Source organism: Puntigrus tetrazona, chromosome 7, assembly GCF_018831695.1.
Source record: "Puntigrus tetrazona isolate hp1 chromosome 7, ASM1883169v1, whole genome shotgun sequence".
NCBI lineage: Eukaryota > Metazoa > Chordata > Actinopteri > Cypriniformes > Cyprinidae > Puntigrus > Puntigrus tetrazona.
In genome coordinates this window covers 23,760,294-23,780,538 of record NC_056705.1, presented here as the reverse complement: position 1 = coordinate 23,780,538, position 20,245 = coordinate 23,760,294, and the positions used below count along the sequence as shown (strand labels likewise).

The following is a 20,245-nucleotide window of genomic DNA, read 5'->3' as shown; positions in this document are numbered from 1 at the left end:
CCATTCTGAAGTGCACTGAGAATTACAAAGCTATGGATGGCAGGCCATAAGATGAGTTTGCTATTAAAATCACTACTTGCTGTTCTCAAGATGGTCTTGTAATCCTGTTGGCTAACAGATATCTTAAATGGTTTTGCTGCATGTGGTATGAAGTAAGCAGGCCAAATAAGAGTGAAGGGCTTACAGTGTGGCCTCATAAGCCAATTAAGCAAATTAGTGAGTAATGAAAGATTATTTTAACACCCTACCTGCTGCAATTACAGCACAGCAAGACTGCAACATGTAAAACTGCGCTTGTTGAAGCATTACTGTGAAGCCAAGAAACTAGAAAATGTGTTTAAAAGCTTAAAAAACAAACAAAACCAAACGAAAAAAATCCCACAATACTCTGTTGACTTAAGAAAACACCAGCATCACCCTCAAGCTGCTGTGTTTCATGGAAGACTGCACACTCCAGTATAAACACAAGCCTGGACGGCATACAGGAGGTGGTTGATTTCACTTCTCTGCAGATCTCATCCATCCAGCGAGCACTGACTGTACGCTTGGAGCAGGACAGCTGCAGACAGCCACTCCACTTAAGAGACCCTCGAGGGACGGGCTTAGTGGGACGATACGGCTCGTGCAGCAGAGGGAGGAAGGGGACAAGGGGTTAAACATGTTTTTACAGCTGAATGAAAACTGTAATCGGGCCCAGGGCAGTCAAACAAAGGAGGGATTCTGGGCTGGGGTACAGTAATGGCAAAATCAGCCATTAACTACTAAAGAAACGTATAGGAAAAAAAATATATTATGATCAGATGGCCTACTTTGTTTAGTTTGAATAATCTAACACAAATAGTATTTTAGACAAGGCATCAGTCGGAACAATACAATTGTTTTGACTAAAAGAAGGAAATTTAAAAGTACGAAACAAACCTCAAATTGCACTCAAAACTGACCTGATTTCAGTATCACTATACATAGCACAAAACTCTTAGGAGCATGGGCAATATGCAGCAAAAAAAAGCAGGCAGAATGCAAGAACATCTTGAGTGTAAACTGAAAATTAATCTAATCTAAATCACAGGTAAGAGTGTACAAGGTTAAGGGAGTTTTTTTTTTTATGAAGATTTTGATTTGATCAGGTGACCAATGACACACTTGTGCCAGATAATTTCACATTTGCAGAGTAATTTTCACTTGCAAATGAGTGAAACGCTCACACTGTACATCCCATCAAGAAGACAGATTTGCAGTGAATGCTAAAACAGGTCTTGTGACTGCTGCTATGCTAATTTAGAGGTGGGACTTATGCACAAATTCTGGACATCACAAAGACACATTTACCTTGCCAGAGACAAATAAAAGACAATGGGCATGACTTAAATGTTTGTGTAAAAAAAATATCCATAATTAAAACTTTATATACCATTAAGTCTAGCTTCTGCTGATTGTCGTACAGTACATGCGTTCACGAGAGAGTGGCGTTAAAGTGGATGACCTAGGACTCAAGCGCAAACTCTGGTGACAAATGACTAACTTTGTGAACAAGTGATGGATTCATAAAGAAAAACGTTTGAAGATTTTAAAATAAGTAGAGAGGTGCATCAGGCTATAATGTGAGGTATCATTTCACACCCTTACAATGCACAAACATGTAGTTCACAGCAGGTAAGAGAGGAACACCTGCTGGACAGGCACCTATGAATGAACATTACATGCATAGAGCAGGGCAGGGAGGAGCCGCACATAGATTAAACCTGTTCTGCAGACAACAGCACAAATCTGCCCAAAACGCGCACACACCCGCTCAGGTTTTCAGAGGGCCATTGTGTTACAAACCTCTATTAAAAACAACTCCTTGAAACTCAGGCACATACTTGAGCTGGAAAAACCACTTTCTGGTTCAAAGCAATTAAGCACAGCTATTACAGGCAATAGGTAAAATATGTTATTTGATTTCCTCGTTTCGCTTACTTCTTACGGTTCCAGTTTCCTTTTAGTGATAGCTGATTGACTGCATGTTGCACTAAATGGGCTTACAACATCTTATGAAAGAGGCGTATTGGAGGCCGATAAAACAGAGGAAAGCTACAAACCTTGACCTAAAAATCTAATGACAACACACTACTAGTATTTTACCCATTCGAAACTCCAGCTGCATAATAAACATTTCCTCCTCTTTCTTCCCAGTCGTCATACGAGTAATGGCAGATAAAGGAGGACAATGCCGACAGAGCTGCGATAATAAGCCCGGACATTTAATATGTGCAGCTGGGTGGGAGACGTCAGATTAGCTGAAAGAGCCTACTATGTAACCAGTCACAAGATCTTCCACAACTGTCAAAGCCAAGAAGCGTTTCTCCCTCCCAAACCCTTCAGGGAAAACGTACAGACTTCACGTTTCTCAAAGCTTCCCCAGGAAGCTCCTAAACCGCAGACGTATGCGTGTGTGATACACTTGTTAATGATTAAACTACAGCTAATGCCATTTCTGTGCTTCGTGAATGTGGACGAGGGCATTTTGGGTTAATCCAGTTAGCGCTCAACATCTCCGAAGTGAGGAATTTACTGTGACGGGGGGGTGCTCGACTGTCACACAATAGGACTGAAACAGTGAGGATTAGGGATTGCATAATGACTAAACACGGAGGAAGCTTCACGTTGAGGTTTTCGGAGGGCGTGATGGGGAATTCCTCGAATGCTGATGGCTTTCGAACTTTTTATCAGCGGCAGTACATAAGCTTCGTTCCCGGATTGTTTTGCAACACATTTTCCCATGTAAACAACTCCTGGAAAAAGCTTAAGGCACTTTGTGAACCAGCCAGGTGCTCATATTAAAATATGAATTGACAGAATACTTGATCCCAAGTCATTTGCTGCTTATCGGTTTATCTGAGAGTTAATTTCCCACACTTACTTCTCCTTTGTGCCCTGCATTAAACTCTCAAACGTTTCTATTCCTGGGCTTGCTATAAAAGGTGCTTTTGAGAACTATACATATCCAAGCGTTAAAGTGAACATAAGCCGTTCAGGTGAAGACCCTAAACCTCCATCTGTTCAGCTTAAAAGAACTGTGCCAGGCCACACACACGAAGCTGACGTTTTTACAGAAATATCTTCCACAGACAGCCTCAGCCCAACACATTGAAATACTTGACATTGGCTCACACCCAATTGCAAAGGGTCACGGCCTGAGAAGCATTACCATGAGTCATGGCACAGTGCTAATCCCAAATCCTGCACTATGACCAAGTACACGGAGCCAAGGATGTGGACATTATCCATGCTGAGAAGCAGTCGTTAAGAAAAACGGGAAAGACTTCTGATGTTATACTGAAAGGGTATCACAAACAGGAACGAGTGCAGCGGAGCGTCCAGAGTGAGTCTGGGGGAGAAGGAGCTGTAAGCAGCTTAAAGCCCATCTCCAAGCACATGGCGGTGCAGCGACACACGGAGTCACCATATGGCCTTCTCAAAAGCACAGGCTCAGGCCTGCTGAGACCTTTCATCTAAGTGTTACAGTAAATGTGTAACAGCCACTACTATAAAACCTGAAAGTAAATGGGGAAAAAAACAACAACAAACACACCCAAACTGCATTGATCAAGAAATACAATAAAAACACTAATACTGTTAAAATACTACAATGTAAAAACCACATATTTACTCATGCTGAATTTCAGCAGCCTTAATGCATCCTTGCTAAATGGAAGTATCAATATCAGAGATATATAAGACATCACCAACACTCCCTAAATCTGTATGAGACCTCTTTTTCCTTTACAAGTCTGAGCTGAGTTTTCATTTCTCTTTCACCCTCTCTCTGCCACGGGGCTGAGAGGAAACCATATGCCAGCTGTCTGCACACAGTATACACACATACACAGACCCCCAAGCTCAGGGTCTGACCTGTCTGCTCGGATCAGCTATTTCACATCACGGTCTGAGGATCCTGTGTCGTTCAGTCGGATCCCTGTTAGCCAGTTAGCACTGCTAACACAGATCGAGTCTTCTGCCAATGAGGCTATGCCAACAGCCCTGGCATTATAAAGTCTATGGAAGAGCATTTCAAATGACTGGGTGGTGGCCGCCCGAGGCTTACAGTAGTTCAAATGTTGAATCAAGCATGTTTGCTTATTTTGGTATCAGTGTACTTTAGGGAATACTAGCTCTGGCAAGCCATCAAGAATCTCTCGTGACTCCTGTGTGTGCAGGCAAATGCTCAAGTTAATAATAATGATAATTTTTTTTATATAATTAATATATATATATCAAATTGTGTTTAATTGTATTAGAGACTACTAGTCTGGATTCACAGCCAATTCAGCAGGATCTCTCTCCCTCTCACACACACACACACACACACACACACACACACACTAACCAAACAGAGGAAATCCAAATTAAAAGGACAAAGCAAACAGCTTTTAGTGTGGTTAGTGAGACAGATGTGTAACACAGTAAAGTACCCCCAAAGGAGGACAGACTGTCAACATTAGACAACAGCTATTTTGCCATATCTCCATAAGAAACTATTGAAGTGTAGGGTAGCGCATGAAATCTGTAAACAAGACATTAAATAATCCACAAATACATGCTATAGACGGTGCTTATTTTAACCTATAGCTCAGAATGATTTACAAAACTTTACATAGATTTACAGTCATTTTGAATTCATAACATGGCTTCTATCAGATTAATGAAAGCATGCAAAGCAAACATTATTTTAATGCACTTTACGCAACCAACGATTTTCAAATACAAGACAAACTTCAACAGCGGTTTCTCGACATTACCTCTTTTTAGTAGCACACACACACAATGTTTTTTTTTTCTAAATTCTTTTTTATATGCCATTTCTATAACATTTTATTTTATTTCTGGCTGCAGACAAGTGATCCCCTTTGTAGACTAATCTGTCAGCAGAATTAAACAAGAACTTTGCATATGGCGTTGCAAATCATTGAATGTTTGATTAGATAACGCCTCCTTTGAATATCTGAACACAACATTTCAGAAAACTTGTAATGCAAAACAATGGTTTTAATGCTCTATAATGAATCATCAGGGCAAGTACGGCGAAATAATTTGATGAAAAATGTAAGCTGTAACCTGTGGTGTCTTGCCCTTATAAAGACTGCACCAACACTAACACACCAAGAGAACATGCATCCATTGAAACGTTTGAAAAACCAAGCATACGTCGACCTCTCGAATTTCCCTGATAATTCAAGTTTTGTACGACCGTGTGGGAAACCTTGAAACAAGAGCGACGGGTTACCCACAATCATGTGTCAAAACAGGACTACGCGTAATTTACAATTGAGGCTGGCAAACAGAGAGACGTGCACATGAGAGTAAAGCGACGGGACCCAGCGGTGTCTTACCTTGGGCAGCTCTCTCAGCTGGTTGGCGTCCAGGAGCAGCTCCTCCAGACTGCGGTTGTAGCGGTAGATCTCGTCGGGCACCGCAGTGAGCGAGCAGTGCCGCTTATCCACGGACTCAACGTGACGGTTACACCGCCACAGCGGGATACACTTCAGCATGTCCCGGAGCACTCAGCCCCTCCGCATCGGGGACTCAAACGACGGGATGCAGGCTGGAACCGCCGCCTCGGACTTTATCCACCCAAACCGGTCAAATAAAAGCTCCCGCTCGAACTGCTCTCCCGCAAATGTCCACTAACTCCAGCGATGGCGGGGGACATCCAGAGAATCGTGCACGAGCCGAGTCACTCAGCGCATTCACAGCTCGGTTCAACGCAAGTCGACAAAACATACATTTTACGAGCTGTGTTCAGTTTCGCGGCACGAACGGCTCCTCGCTGACTTCCACGAGATCCGCGCGGAGTGACTGACTGACTCCGTGCTAACACACAGAGGAGCTCAGATACGCCAAACTCGTCGGTCCGTGTCACGCGCCCCTTTATCAAACATGTTTTGTCTCGCAATAACAAAATTAGGTCTAACAATCAAACTACATCGCGCCCGAGAGGCTGCTGTAACGTTTACACACGACGCGATGCTACGGCTAGCCGATTAGCCAGCTGCAGAGCGCTACAGTCCGCCAACCGCTACAAAACGCACCGGCCAGCCTCCAAACAAAGACAAAACAACTCAGAACTACCTACAGGCGCGTGTGTCGCGGAGATACGCGAGACTTGCGGTGTGAGATGTCCCATACGCGGCAGCAACAGGCTAGAAGCAGCAGGCCGGTTCCGTGCGTGTATGTACGTGGGGGGCTGGGCTGATCTCCGGCGCTCCGGAGACACTCCACCGGCTTTGTGCTCCTCTGCTGCCCGTCCCGATATCGAGTCCGGACCGATCCGTCACAAACCTCTCTGCGCTCCTCATATACGTGGTTGGCCACGAGACGCCCCGCCTGGCTTTATCTGCCGCGGGATTTCCTGCTCTCGCAGGCGAGCGTGTGGAGGTTCTGGGTTAAGTAAGGCTTCAGGAGCTGATCCATTCCCAGCTCCGCCTCACTGTTGTGAGTCTCTCTGAGCGCCTCTCGCACGCAGCTCCGCGGCGCACGGCGTTGCTCTCACTCCTCCGGAGGGCGACCTCTAGGAGTCTGGAGGAGGAGCGGAGCGCCGCGGTCTGCCTGGTGCACGTGCGCCACCGCGCGGAAAGAAACCTGTACTTCTTTTTTTATCATCACGAAAAAATATTTCGTTTATTTTTGTCTACAAATAAAGACTAAGACTGTCGGATAGAGCTGAATCTCTTGTCTTTAATGTTCTATAGGAAACATGTTGAAAAGCCTTAGAACATTCTCTCACTTTCTCTGTGAGTGTATGGTTATCAAACTTTTTGACTTGAATATTAGGATAGATATAAAGAATGTACGTACTCAAGTACTTTAAACATGCTAGAGCAGAGGAACTCTGAAGTGTAAGGATCTAAACTTGCACTGTTTGGGATAAACCTGCCAGGAATGAGAAATATCGACACTGGACACCAAACTATTATTTTAATATTTTATAAGGAAGCAACATTAGACTAGAAATATGCTGGCAAAATCCACACTTGTTTGAACCCTTGGTCAGAAGGCTCATACTCATAATTTGATAGGTGGTACTCTAAATCTGTGGTTTTCCTGTCCTGAAGACACCCCTGACCAGCACATTTTATATGTCTCCCTCATCTAACACTCAACAGCTTGTTAGTAGAGACTGCAAGATCTCTCCTGGGTGCATCTCATAAAGGAGACATGCAAAATTTACAGGTATGGGGTGTGCCCAGGACAGGTTTAAAAGCCGCTGGTACTTTAGCTCCAAACCTAAACACACCCGATCCAGCTAATAAAGAGGTGTTTGTTTGAAAGCAGCGCTGCAGTGACTGATCAGTGTATGACAATGAAGTCTGGAGAGATTGATCATAAAGAGTATATGTTACCATTAGCCGTCAAACACCGATCGGTCACTGCAGCGCCGAACACAGTCTTCAGGATCATTAGAAACTTTCTAGCGGGTGTGATTTGGGGCTGTTGGCAGCTAGCAGAATTGAGTTTGAGACCACTGCATATAGAATTGAGAATACTATATGTATATTTAATTAAAAAATAAATCAAAGCTTTATAGACAAATTCATATTATTTATTTTTATTTTTTTGCAGTGAATGCTAAACTCCAGACATTACCTGATACAAAATCATTAGCAATTATGTCATGGTTTGTGTGTGTGTGTGTGTGTGTGTGTGTGTGTGTCATCAGGTAAGGGGCCCTCACCCAACCATGCATATTAAAGACTGGGACAACACTGCATATTAGAGAAATTTATTGTTTTGGTAAAGGCAGAACCAATGTCACCAACACAATGTTTAGGGTCTGAACAAAGTCAGTGGAGAAAAAGTTGCCATTTGTAAAAAAGTGGGGTGGGAATGGGGAAAATTGCATTTTTTTTCTCTTCAAAATTAGAAAACAAAACCCTGCAAATAATAATGACTGTTAAAAAAAATGCAAGTCTTTCACAGTAAGTGACACAAAGTAAATGTATGAGGAGCATGTTTTTTTGTCCTAAGCTAAATCCCACCATTGGGATTTTTCCAATAATATTATTACTATCAACATCAATAAAAAAATAATTACAAGTTTCAAAGAGGCCCAGATCTCAAGCAGCAGTGATGAAAGCTGAGTGAGTTTGAGTGCCAAGAGACAGGGCCAGTGGCCATTTCAGGACAGTCTTACGCGGAGAGGTCACTGTTATTAAAACGCTCTTGATCATACAACTCGGCAACAACCTTGCGACCTGCAAACCAGCGGTTGTTGAGAGCCTGGATGGCCTTGTTCATTTCATCAGCATCAGAGAACTCCACAAAGATCTTCACTATTATCTCAGCATCGTCCTCATCACCCTGTCGCTCCTGGTAAATGATAACCCGATTAACGGCACCGTACTTCCCACATTCCTCCATCACTTCACCCTCCAAGTCATCGTCAATGTCCTCTGGGCCCACCATGTTGCGTAGCACCATAACTGTTGACTGCATACGGGCAAAGAGAGGTACAAAAAAGTGGGTAAACTGATATTCCAAACCTGGAAGACACTTATAGAAGACAATGGCTATTAACAAACATTGAATTCTGACGAGTTTAGGACAACGTGTGGGCGATCAAAAACAAACTAATTTCTGTTTTTCGGGTGAACTATATATTGCATGAAACTAAGTCATTTTTTATTATTGTTCTTAATCTACTCCTAGAACTTTAACCGATTTACACTTGTGTCTCTGACCTTTGACTGCGTGACTGGTTGTTTTCCTCCACTTGCACTGACGCTTAGCTGCTCCAGTTCACGGTCCTGTCCATTTCCGACTGGTGCGCTCTGATCTTCAGTCCGTCTGTTGTCTTCCTCTCTCTTCACTTCTGTATGTGTTTGTGCTGTAGATGTTGGTGTTCCCACGGATGCAGATGTTGTGATTGGTGGGGATGCTAGCACTGGGTTGACCAAACCGACCTGGGGGACTACAGGGAGAGTGGGGCGAGCAGGCGTCACACCTATCATGGATTACAGAAGAGACACGAATGATTCACAGAAGACTTCTATCAACTACTTATTTTGTTATAGCTTCAATCTGCTGGTTTTTCATGATTGTTAAAGTCTGTTGTGTAAGATGCTGTAATGGTAGCATTCTACACTAACACAAATGCTCAGTAAGAAAATTTCATCCAATTTTGGCATGTGGTTAAAATGAAAAGAAATTCACACTTCGACAGTAGATGGCACATTTAGAAAAACAGAAATAAAGCCAGGCACAACTTCCAGTTTCTGACACACTCATAAAAAATATTTTCTATCAGCTGTTCAGGTTTTTGTATACGCCATGGAGTTTTACACACTACAAAGTTGTGGTTTTGTTTAACAGCAGTGATCAAAGAAGTTTAAATCTTACAGGTTGGCAGTTTTACAATACACACGATATTTCACGACATTAAAAAGAGATTAAAGAACCCCTCTCTGTAAGAAACACTGATGGCATAAGGATGTTTATGTTGTTCTGAACAGATTCTGTTCAAAGTAAAAATGTTATTCACACTGAACAATCATCCTGATGTGCACAGGCCTTTAGGGGGGTTAGGATTTCAATTCAAACTGCATTGATCTTCAAAGATGTCCATTGATTTTTGCAGACCTGTAATGATGCCAGGAGCCTGGGCAGCCAGCACAGCCTGTGGAAGTCCCATTTGCTGACTGAGAATGTGTGCTGGTGAAGCGAGAGAACCCAGCACTGTCGCTCCAGCAACAGCCTCCTGCAACAGCATTAAAATAAAGCCAAAACAAATGTTAAATGATAATCGCCACATCAATGTGACATTTGACAACATATGCATAAAACTGCTGTAATTTCAATCAGCACATCAACAACAGCTTCTCAGATCCACCAAATCTCAGATATACCTTTTTCCTTCAATAGTAAACTAGTGTTCAGCCTGACCTTAGGTTTAATTCTCACCTGGGCAGTAATCTTTGCAGTCGCAGCAGCAGCCGCCACAGCTGCAGCAGGAGGCAGACCTCCAGGGGTTGTAGGGGTCAACAGAGGCATGGGAGGAGTAACGGCCTTCCCCACTCTTAGGTACTGACCTCCAAGGTCAAACAGGTTCATAGATGAGACGGCATCCAGCGCTGACTGAGGCTTTTCATATTCTACCCATGGTGAAATGGAGAAAGCGGTTCCTCAATCTAGACTAGTTTTCATACCTCGCATTTCAGTAAGCTTTAGAAATCAAGTCTAAACATCTGATTATTGCATAATTCTGGCATACTTCAACTGGTCATGTCTATAAGTATAAAGCATGGCACAACTTCGCTTAAAATATCTGTATCTGGAAAGACACCTCATAAACATTACACTTGAAATGAATTGTCAGTTGCACAAAAGTACAGCGTACTGCGGTGAGTCATTCTCCACATAGGGTTTACAGTGCTTTCTAGGCGGCTCACCAATGAATCCGTAGCCCTTGTGCTTCCCCGTGGTGGGTTCTCGTGCCAGCATACAACTTTTAATCTTTCCGAAGGCCTCAAAGACGCTCTTAATGTCGTCGTCAGATAGATCAGGGTGGATACAGGCTACATAAATTCGGTTGTAGGCACGTGCCTCCTCTGCCAGTTGGTCGATGATGGGCTGCGCCTGTCCAATGTTACTTGGCCGCCCCACCTACAGTACACATACCAGCACAGGGGCCACTAAGTGAAAGTGTATGAATGAGTGTGTGCTTGCGTATGTCAATGCAAAAGTGGTTGAGAAATAAAAAAATAAAATAACCTGTACCAGTCTGAAAAAAAGACTCAAGTACAGTGAAGAGAGAGAAAAAAAAATGTAGCTTAGCCTTTCATCAAAAAAAGTTTTCAAAAGACCTTTTATTCAAACTAGCTATACAGTACGCATACATATAGATATTTGAGATTCTTGGGTCTCAGAACATACTTTAAAAACTTGACAAAATAAATAAAGAAAAAAAAACAACTGAGGATAGCACTTTAACATTAGCTAATTTCTTGCCTACATATGGTCTCTTGCAACTGTGAGAGTACGGACGTGTTAAAAGGCGCAAAATAAGTTGATTCATGAATGTAATGTGTGTGTCAAAAACAAAACAAAAACCCCCAAAGAAAACAAAACTGTTTTTTTTGAGTTTGTGGTATCTGTGCTGCAGTTGGGGCGGCCAAGCAAACACCAGCCAGGCGCAGCCCATCATCAGCTCATCCCGGACAGAGAAGAGCCCGTATCAAACAAACGCTCCCTTTGCAGCTCCTAGAGAAATGGAGCTCCGAAAACAAACAGTTTGACAGTGTGGAAGCATGGCATGGCATTGCATACACTCACTTTCAGGTTAGAGGAAAGATATGCACATAAAAACAAGAGCATTTACGCAAGTAACACACACACAGCACAGGTACTGGCAGAGCTACATATAATCTGTTTATAGGTTCTCTGAGTCATGCACAAAAGCAACAACATAGAAAAAGGACTCACTGTCGGAAAGCTGTTAAAAAAAAAGTTTAAGACTTATTGTCCTGTTTGAAGCCCACCTTAATGTTCCTTCCACCCAGCATAACGGAGTTCATCTGCTCCAAGGCCAGTTGAGCTGCTTCAGGAACCTCATACTCCACAAAGGCAAATCCTGAGAGAGTTTTTGATATGTACAAGGTTTACATACTTCCTACGAGATATCATCCATTAAGAACAAATAAGAAAAGAATTGTTCCTTAAGCAAATATTAGCATAATCAGAACCAATCATATCAGATAGGTGTTATATTTGGAATTTAAAAAAAAAAATAATAAAAAAAATTCAATTTTAAAATAAAGCCTAGTTCAAATTATTTATTAAACAAATGTACAACAAAAACAATCACTTCTGGTTGCAAATGTATTATTTATAAAAGGACCCTATTCCGCTTTTTTACCTTATCTACAAATTGTACTTGTGCTCTCAAAAAACAAACATAGACCAGAAGTTTAAAGGCTTTTAAAGTTTAAACATTAAAAAGAATAAGCTTTAAGACGTCTAAGACCTGCAATGTCATATGAGCGCAAAAGAGATAATACTCAAAAACAAACAGAGGTTTTGTTTGTTGTTGCTGTAAAAGACACAAAACCTGCATGTTTTTGCTTCCAGACAAAAAAATGGAGAAGTACAGCCTTGTTTAATAAATGATTATAAACGTATTTCAAAGTGTCATAAAATCCCATTTTGTGGATTTTGTGTTGCACATCATAGAGGTCAATGTTAATTTTAACTGATGAGAAAACTGGGTAATTTCTTAATCTTAAAATCTATATTGTGTTGACTATAAAGACTACAGTACATCAATGATGTGTTAGTGTCTATTCAATTAATCTCGAGACTGCTTAATTACTCACAAAAACATGCTATGACAGATGCTTTAGACCGTGAGATTGCGTACATTTACTGAGCGTTTGTTATTGTAATAACAGTTCGGCACAAATGCAATTCATTCACTTGAGTGCATGAGTTTTTACAGCTCCTTGAAACAACCTGTCAAAAGGCTTATCGAAATGTTACAGAATAAGCCTCATGTGCTTTTGATGCAAATAGCTGTGCATTTACTTGAGTTTTTAACGTTGTGGGCAAAATTAAACAGTCTCAAACTGAAGTTGTCTGACTCCCCTCTTCCCCCTTCACTCAGACAAGGGTCATAGCATACCTTGTGTTTCATGGTAACAGAGTCCCAAGACATATCAATGCTCTTAATGGGACCAAAGGGGGCGAAGGCTTGTCGGATGGTATCTTCCCCCAGCTCGTAATAAATGGAGCCCACATACACACGGCACATGATGGCCAGAGCTCGCTGCCTCTGTGCTGCCACCTAGTGGTCATGAAAGGAAGAGACAACAATAGAGAGTTTTAGCTACCGAACAATAAAAGACGTGGAAAAACAAAGCACCAAAGACAATGAAATCAAATATAGAAAGGGATTAAACTTTTTTTAAGCTTGTTTTAGTACTAGTTCCCACTTCATTTGGTCCTCTATGCTTACTCATTACTTGCATCACTTACCATTAACGACAAGCACAGCAACGTGAATTAGGAACATGTGGCACAGCCCCTTCTTACCATTTCGAGAGTGCTGCTTGCACGTTCCTAAATTAGTGTGAGTGCTTGCAGACTAAAACATGTAGATTTTTAACTGACCTAAATTCTGTCCGAGAATACTGATAGCCTAAATACTTAACATGTGGAAGTAACCCCTAAATACCCTGGATAATGAGCGGAGGTGAAATCAGTTCTCTTTTCATGAGGTGAGCTTTTGGACTTACATATCAGATCACTGTTGAGGGAGAATCAGCACAAATCTATCCGTTTTACACTTTTAGTCCAACCAAACAACACATTTATCATTGTTTAATCATTATATATGTAATTCAAGTTTTGGATTGCATGTCAGCCACATGACGAAAGTATACGATTACACACAAGGCTCAAAGTTTAGGCAGATTCAATTTGGATTGTCGTAGTGACCGCTAGCCCTCTTTCACAGCAGACAAAGGTGACATTTATACGCCACAGCATATTCACAAAGGAGAAATGGAGCATCCACACCATTCACAACACACAATTCCCACAAGACTTCTTAAGACAAATGGAGCTTCAGATAGAAAAATAAACTTTGATCAATGAGCAGTGACATGAAGGCGCACACACGGGTGGCCATGCAGTGATTCAGAATGGCAAATATGGAATGGACTGTAAGTAAATGAAGAAATGTCATGTGCGATATTATATCGTATTACAATTCGTCTTTCCTGTTCCTGTGATTTAAAACTGCTCCCATGGCATTCATTAACATTGAAACAGTACAGTCAGATCATGGAGGTAGTTCATGTCGTGTCATCTTGCAACCTGCTTAATGAAATGGGTGACCAAAAACAAACATTCCATTCACAACAAAGCCATGTCTGCTTTTTAAATATGCTGCTGCAAATGTCTAGTGTATCAGGCCAATGCCGGGTAAAGAAGGCTAACAGTCATTATGCCAAAACGCGTACAGAAGGTAAATAATAGTTAATCTATTGACCGATTGTAAAGATGAGAGAGGATCTCCAAAGCCCATTGTCACTGCTGCCATCTGAAACACAGTAAAGATGGAAAAGTGCTGAAAAAGGTTAGATATCTCTTTATCCTTTGCAGACAGACATAGTATTCCAGACAGTCTCTCTGACCGGTCAATGCCTCCGAATTCAACTTTAAACTCTGCCCACCTCGTTAAAACACCACTGAATTTGACTGAAGACCTGAAACATTTGACAATTAAAGCAACAGAGATACTAATAGGCAATACGTTCGACAAAGGCAATGAGTAGGCTGATCAGATTTTCCATCTGTTCCCAAAGTCAAGAAATAAACTGAGCATAGGGTGTGCATGTTTCCTTTGGATAACTGCTGTAGACTCCTCAGTCATTATAATGTCTGCTTGGGTAGAGCAGTACATACTGGGTCCAATTTCTAGATTTTGTTTGATTTTGATCAAACAGAAACACGCTGCAGACCTCAACCAAACTGGCAGAGAGGGAGGGCAAACAAATGCACGAGGAGTTATTCCAGTGGAGAGTTTCAGTCTAATCTTGCAGCTAATCTGACAAAATAAAGAAAGCATTCACAAGACTTGTGATGTGCGAAAGAAATTAAACAGACACCCAAGTGTAAAAACATTTGAAAAAAAAGTGTAAAAATAAAATTAAAGACTACGCAAGGATTTGCCTTTACAGATATCACATTGTTTATACAAACTGTTCATTTACAATTTTCCTGGATTTTCATGAATCCCTAATGTATAATGTTAATGTTAAGAGGAATAATATGCAAGTCTGAAAGATTACTTCCTTTTTTTGCAGACTTGCTTCAGTCAATTCAGCATTATAAATCCTGCACCAGGAGGTGACGCTAATGGTTTCAGTTACACTATTGGTTTGACAATCAAATGTTTCAATTCTCTCAAATAAGACGACAACATTTATATTTAACATTTAAATCAATCTGCATAATCAGATTACAACATAAGCTCACCTGTAAGTTTGTGAGCTGCTGCTGCTGGTGGGCGATGGTCTGTTTCACTAAAACACTCTTGATGCTCTGTTCCATGGCATACTTCTTAGCCTAAAAAAAAAGGAAAAAAAGGACAGGTCATTTAATTTATATCAATAAAAGGGCAATATTCACCCAACTCTCATGTGCTACATATCTCAGTGCATATTAGACTGTCAGTTTTTAGCTTTAAATTTATCATAATCGTGGTTTTGATATAACTCCCCACATAACAGTCTATCAGAGACAGCTGCTGATCAAGTTTGATTAAAAAGTGAGTCTACAAAAAAAAAAAAAAAAAAAAAAACATTCATGCACACAAGCCTACAAAATAAAAAAATGCTCCAATCGGACTTGTGGAGAAGCATCCTGTGGCATTGACTAATTAGGAATCTATTTTAAGATGGAGCTGTTGCACAGCAGTAGCACAGTCTCTCTTGACACACTGGAGCAGGTGACGCAGGTCGGAGTTCAGCCGGTGACCTGTACTATCCCATTCCCTCCCTTCTCACGTCTCGAACAAAGATACAGTGCAAAACAATAAAGATCTCTTATTACCTTCTGTAGCGCCTCCTGTTGCTCCGGAGTAAGAGGCGGTAATACAAGCTTTGCACCTGTGCCTTGTCCATTCTCCATCATCAGACCTTTGCCTCACTGAGAAAGTAACACAACGGACATGGAACGAAAAAAACAACACATATTCAAGTATTTCCAGAACAGGTTTTTCATCTACTCAGCATCCATTCGCACATCTGAATTTATAAACTTACTCTATAGTGTGCCCGAAATAGGTACAGACAGAAATATATAAATATGTTCAGCAAATGTATTGTAATTTAAACGCAGCTTACCTATGAGGCGAACCGTATTACGCCAACCAGGATTGTGAAGTCGTAGAGACTTGCTGGCAAAGCACTCACAATTTTACAATGATCTGTGGTTCATGGAAATGCACACAGCATGATTAAAAATCATTGTCAAAGTGCAATAAGAAGAAGCTGGATAACTGATTGACTTTCTTCCGTGTAAGACAAAAGGGTAAGGCCTATTAACAGCCTCAGTCCCCAATTACATTTACCCAATTCATCCCCCTTTTGTGTTTTCCAGGAGAAAGCCAATCATATACATTTATAAAAGCATTTAATAAATAAAATAATGATAAGATTCTAGGTATGCTATGTCTTTAAGCAACTGCTAGTTATTATCCTGCCTACATTGTCTTTCCTGACAGCAGCATGGTGCTAAATTACTGCACACTATCGCTATTCGCGTTCAATCTAATTCACAAGACTATTTTCTCTGCAAGGTGCAAACTGGTCCACTCAGAATGAAACAAAGACCCGTTTCACAAACCCACAGTATTCACACCGAAAAAGGTGTTTAACTTCAAAAACGTTCAAGAAACACCGCACAACTGGACAATTCATAGGTACCTCCATTTGCGTTTTGGCTTTTCTGCCTTTCTCGGCTTAGCATAAACATAAACTCGTCGTTAAAGTGAATGGAGGCTTTTTGCACCCCCAGATAGCTAAACGTACGTACCAACAAAGAGGTTAAAGACGCGGCAGTGGCGCGCTTGCTCTGGTACATTACATCAGCAAACATGCTAGCTGAATTACAGCTGTTAAACGCACTAATTTAAGATAGAGGCGCAGGATTCAGGGCCTTGCTATCTATATTCGTCTCAAACGATGTGTAGCCGTTTCGTAATAGACGGTAAATCCCCAATAACCCAGAAAAAAAATTCACGACTGAAAAGGAGAGCAATGTGCTAGCCTGGTTAGCAATGAACAGCAGCTAGCGAGCTTTCATACAGGCCTCGTGTATGCACGACTCGAGATAAACAGAAACAGCGAGAGGTCTATTTCGACTAAATTCACCCAGAGTTAATTATAAGCAGGGATAAATTAAAAAAAACATTTCTATACTGAAGTAAACGTGTTAGGTAATCATCATTACCGCAGTGTTCCGCGTTACCGCCATGTAGTGATCCACATTGAGGACTCTGCAGGAACACAGAAACAAAACGAAACCTGGAGCGGCTCGCGCCTGCCTTCCACTGGCCCACGCAGATCACGTGATCCACAACGGCCGTTAACTAACGAACACTTCATACGTTTTTATGAACGCGTTGTTTAAGCTTATCACCATTGCAACACGTTTTTACTTATGAAATATTTTAATTTATTTGTTTGGAAAATGTTAGTTTGGTTCCAGAAAGACTAATATTTGAGTCATGACACGCCCCCTGCAGGCCTTATATCTCAAGCCAGCAGGAGTAACTTCAACTGCCTTTCCAGTTTTGTAAGAATCACAGAGGATTTCAAAGACGCATCTTCTTCTCTGGTGCAAGAACATCCCGCTTTCTTATTTAAGTGTACTGCCTCCACCAGGTTGAGACAGGGAAACGATTTTAGAGACATCGCTCAATCAAGTGTGTTCTGGTCACCCTTTTGGTTTTGAGACATTTTTTCTGGATTACTATAAGATAAAATATTTGGTACCGTTTTTGTAACGTAAATTTAGCTAGACTGAGGTAACGCTGGTAACGTTACATAGATATGTGCACACAGCTACTCGAGTAAATATGAGCAAGAACAGGAGCTACAAGTTTTGCATATGTAAATGTTGAGGTCCAGAAGTGACAATACAAGACACCGTCGTGTTGCATTGGACGGATAGAAAATACCAGCATTTAACTGTTTGTATAAAACATTTATTTAATTACAAAAAAAAATACTTTTTAAGTGGAATCCTGGCTGAAACGTCCTGCATCTCAGTCGCATCGTTACCTTAACAGGAAAGGTCAACGGTAACAAACTATAACGCAGAAGTAGGAAGTAAATAATAAAACAATTACACCTTCAGGATTAAGATGACAACTCGACTTCTGTGTACTTGTGTGTTCACTTTTGGTTTTAATGTGTAGTTAGTAGTCAACTACACAGTGAATGTCATGCTACTGTACTAACAGCTTCACCAGTGATAGGTCCTCACTGCTTTCTGAGCCAATAAATGCACTGCTAGTAAAATGTAAGCTTACTTTTAGAAACTGATGCTTTTCAGAGTGTTTTGCGGCTTTGAGCTGCTCTCAGAGATAGGGGAGGAGCCTGGGGTCCCCAAAAAGGTAACACTGCAAACAAAAAATCTGTTCTCACATACTGACACCTTGATGATTTAGATCACGTTTAGTTTGGTTTCCCAACTAGCCACAAAAAAATCTGTGCAGTGGATCAGCTTAGTAAGTTAAGCACAGCGCAGGTGTTACATGACAGCATGAAAAAAATCACTGACTTTTGATCTATTCTGTATATTGATAGCGATAGATAAATAAACAAACTTAGTTCAGTGGTTCTCAACTGGTTTTGCTTTAGGATCCGTATTATCATATGAAAGATTAAAACAAAGTTACATTGTTTCATTGGACACACAGTAATGTAATTTAATTTAAAGGTTTTATATTTTACATAACAAACCACCCTCTCCTATGTATGCCAGCTGATCAAAACTCAGAAAGGATAAATAAAAAAAATAAATCAGAGAAATTAAAATATATAACCTTATAAATACGCACATACATATATGTACTTATACAAGTATAAACATACAGTATTTGTACATATACAGAAACATGTACATATACACATTTATTTATACATGTACATACATATTTAGAAACACTAGAAATACAATTTTAGAAGTAGTAATTACTCAATTATGAAATAGCTAACTTTCTTTTTAACCGATCTTATGCTTGTGATGCTTAATGCTTGTGTATTTTAAAATGCAGTGGGCTGCTTTATTTTAAGCGATTTGTTGTCAAGTGCAATTCTATTTTAAAATCACTTGCTGTAAAAATGCTGTACAGTTGCTACATTCCTAACGTCCGTTGTCTTTGCTTTTTTTCTTTTTAGAAACCGGTGAAAGTCAAAGGAGCACGAAAACAGGAGCTTGCTCCAAAAAATCAAATCACTATTGCTATAAATGCGGGCAAAGCTTCAAAACGTCAGTTCACTTCAAAAGACATAAACTAGTTCATTCAGGAGAGAGGCCTCATGCTTGTCCTGAATGCAGCAAGACGTTCGTTACGTCCTCTGAACTAAAAGCACACCTGCGAGTTCACTCAGGAGAAAAACCCTACCACTGCTTTGAATGCGGAAAGAGCTTTGCTCAATCAGGGTCCTTTTCTAATCAACGCAGACTTCACAGAAATGATAAACGCCATCACTGCCCAGAGTGCAACAAGCGTTTCCAGCAACTTATGGATCTTCGAATTCACCAAAGGTTTCACACGGGAGAAAAGCCATACCTGTGCCCGCAGTGCCGGAAGGTCTTTACTACATCCGGAGCGTTACGAGTTCACCTTCGAACCCACGCTGGTGAAAAAACCCCACGAGTGCAAAGAGTTAAAGTTCACAGACATGTCCGTTCAGAAGAGAGGCCTTCCATGTGCTCTGTCTGCGAGAAGCACTTCAAGGGACATGCCAATTTCAGAAGAAAAACCTTATCGATACACCACATGCGACAAGACATTCACCCAGAGCACTAAAAGAGCACCAGCCCCCTCAATCAGAAGAGAAAGTGTTTCCCTGTGGCGTGTGCAGCGAAGCTTTCAGCGCTCTGTCAACTTAAACAGCACCAGCAGCGCCACAAAGGCAAGAAGCACCATCGCTGTACCGAGTGCGGAAAGGCCTTTGCACATTTGTATTTGCTGAGGAGTCATCGGCGTGGACACTCGGAGGAGAGACCGCACTCCTGCACTGAATGTGGAGAGGGCTTCCCGCGGTCATTTGACCTGAAAATGCACGTGAACACTCACAGTGAAGCGCGGCCTAATCTTTCCTCCGAGTGTGGGAAGAGCTTCCGAGAGCTCAGAATGCATTTGAGAGTCCATACGGGAGAGAAGCCTTATCCCTGCTCCGTCTGCGGCATGGGCTTCAAACACACGTCCCAGCTCAGAGTGCTCGAGCACACTCACGCAGGAGAGAGGCCACTGTAGGAAGACCTTCAAAGACAAGAGAAGCCTGCTTACACACAAGAGAGTGCACCATAAATAAAGAAATTCTTCTCTTAAAATTTGTATTATACAGTATAGGTTTTAACATGCTGTTCACAGTACTGTGTACTCCATTACTACCCTCTTGGCTGTAAGACCTTATTGGGTAATATGCATATTACTGATGATTTTAATTCTTGTTTGTGTCTTGTATAT

General features: G+C 41.3%; 3 protein-coding genes across 22 annotated transcripts in view; 1 reads left to right on the top strand and 2 right to left on the bottom strand.

Moving 5' to 3' along the window:
* The window catches only part of scrib (scribble planar cell polarity protein), a 60,667-nt gene extending 54,166 nt beyond the window's left edge, over positions 1–6,501 (bottom strand). For 12 of the 18 annotated variants that reach the window (XM_043245322.1, XM_043245328.1, XM_043245331.1 and 9 more), the window contains exon 1: positions 5,373–6,501. In XM_043245322.1, coding sequence (XP_043101257.1) covers positions 5,373–5,531 — 159 coding nt within the window. In that variant the 5' untranslated portion in view covers positions 5,532–6,501. The remainder of the gene's footprint in view (positions 1–5,372) is intronic. The other 6 variants (XM_043245334.1, XM_043245335.1, XM_043245337.1 and 3 more) reach the window with 2 other exon arrangements.
* Positions 6,502–7,746: 1,245 nt separating this feature from the next.
* puf60b (poly-U binding splicing factor b) lies at positions 7,747–17,098 on the bottom strand. 3 transcript variants are annotated; one of them, XM_043244466.1, is made up of 12 exons: positions 16,993–17,098; positions 15,885–15,967; positions 15,592–15,687; positions 15,016–15,105; positions 14,027–14,077; positions 12,656–12,817; positions 11,517–11,609; positions 10,428–10,641; positions 9,940–10,130; positions 9,619–9,736; positions 8,721–8,983; positions 7,747–8,469 (listed from the first exon to the last, which is right to left on the bottom strand). In XM_043244466.1, the coding sequence occupies exons 3-12, from the start codon at positions 15,670–15,672 to the stop codon at positions 8,170–8,172; spliced, it is 1,563 nt and encodes a 520-aa protein (XP_043100401.1). In that variant the 5' UTR covers positions 15,673–15,687; positions 15,885–15,967; positions 16,993–17,098; the 3' UTR covers positions 7,747–8,169. The 3 variants fall into 3 exon arrangements, with proteins under 3 accessions (XP_043100401.1, XP_043100402.1, XP_043100400.1); XM_043244467.1 differs by lacking the exon at positions 14,027–14,077; XM_043244465.1 differs by lacking the exons at positions 15,885–15,967; positions 16,993–17,098 and having other exon boundaries at positions 15,592–15,704.
* Positions 17,099–19,244: 2,146 nt separating this feature from the next.
* Positions 19,245–20,032, top strand: LOC122347957 (zinc finger protein 596-like). Its single transcript, XM_043243190.1, has 2 exons — positions 19,245–19,482; positions 19,638–20,032. The coding sequence occupies exons 1-2, from the start codon at positions 19,245–19,247 to the stop codon at positions 20,030–20,032; spliced, it is 633 nt and encodes a 210-aa protein (XP_043099125.1).
* The last annotated feature ends 213 nt before the right edge of the window (positions 20,033–20,245 follow it).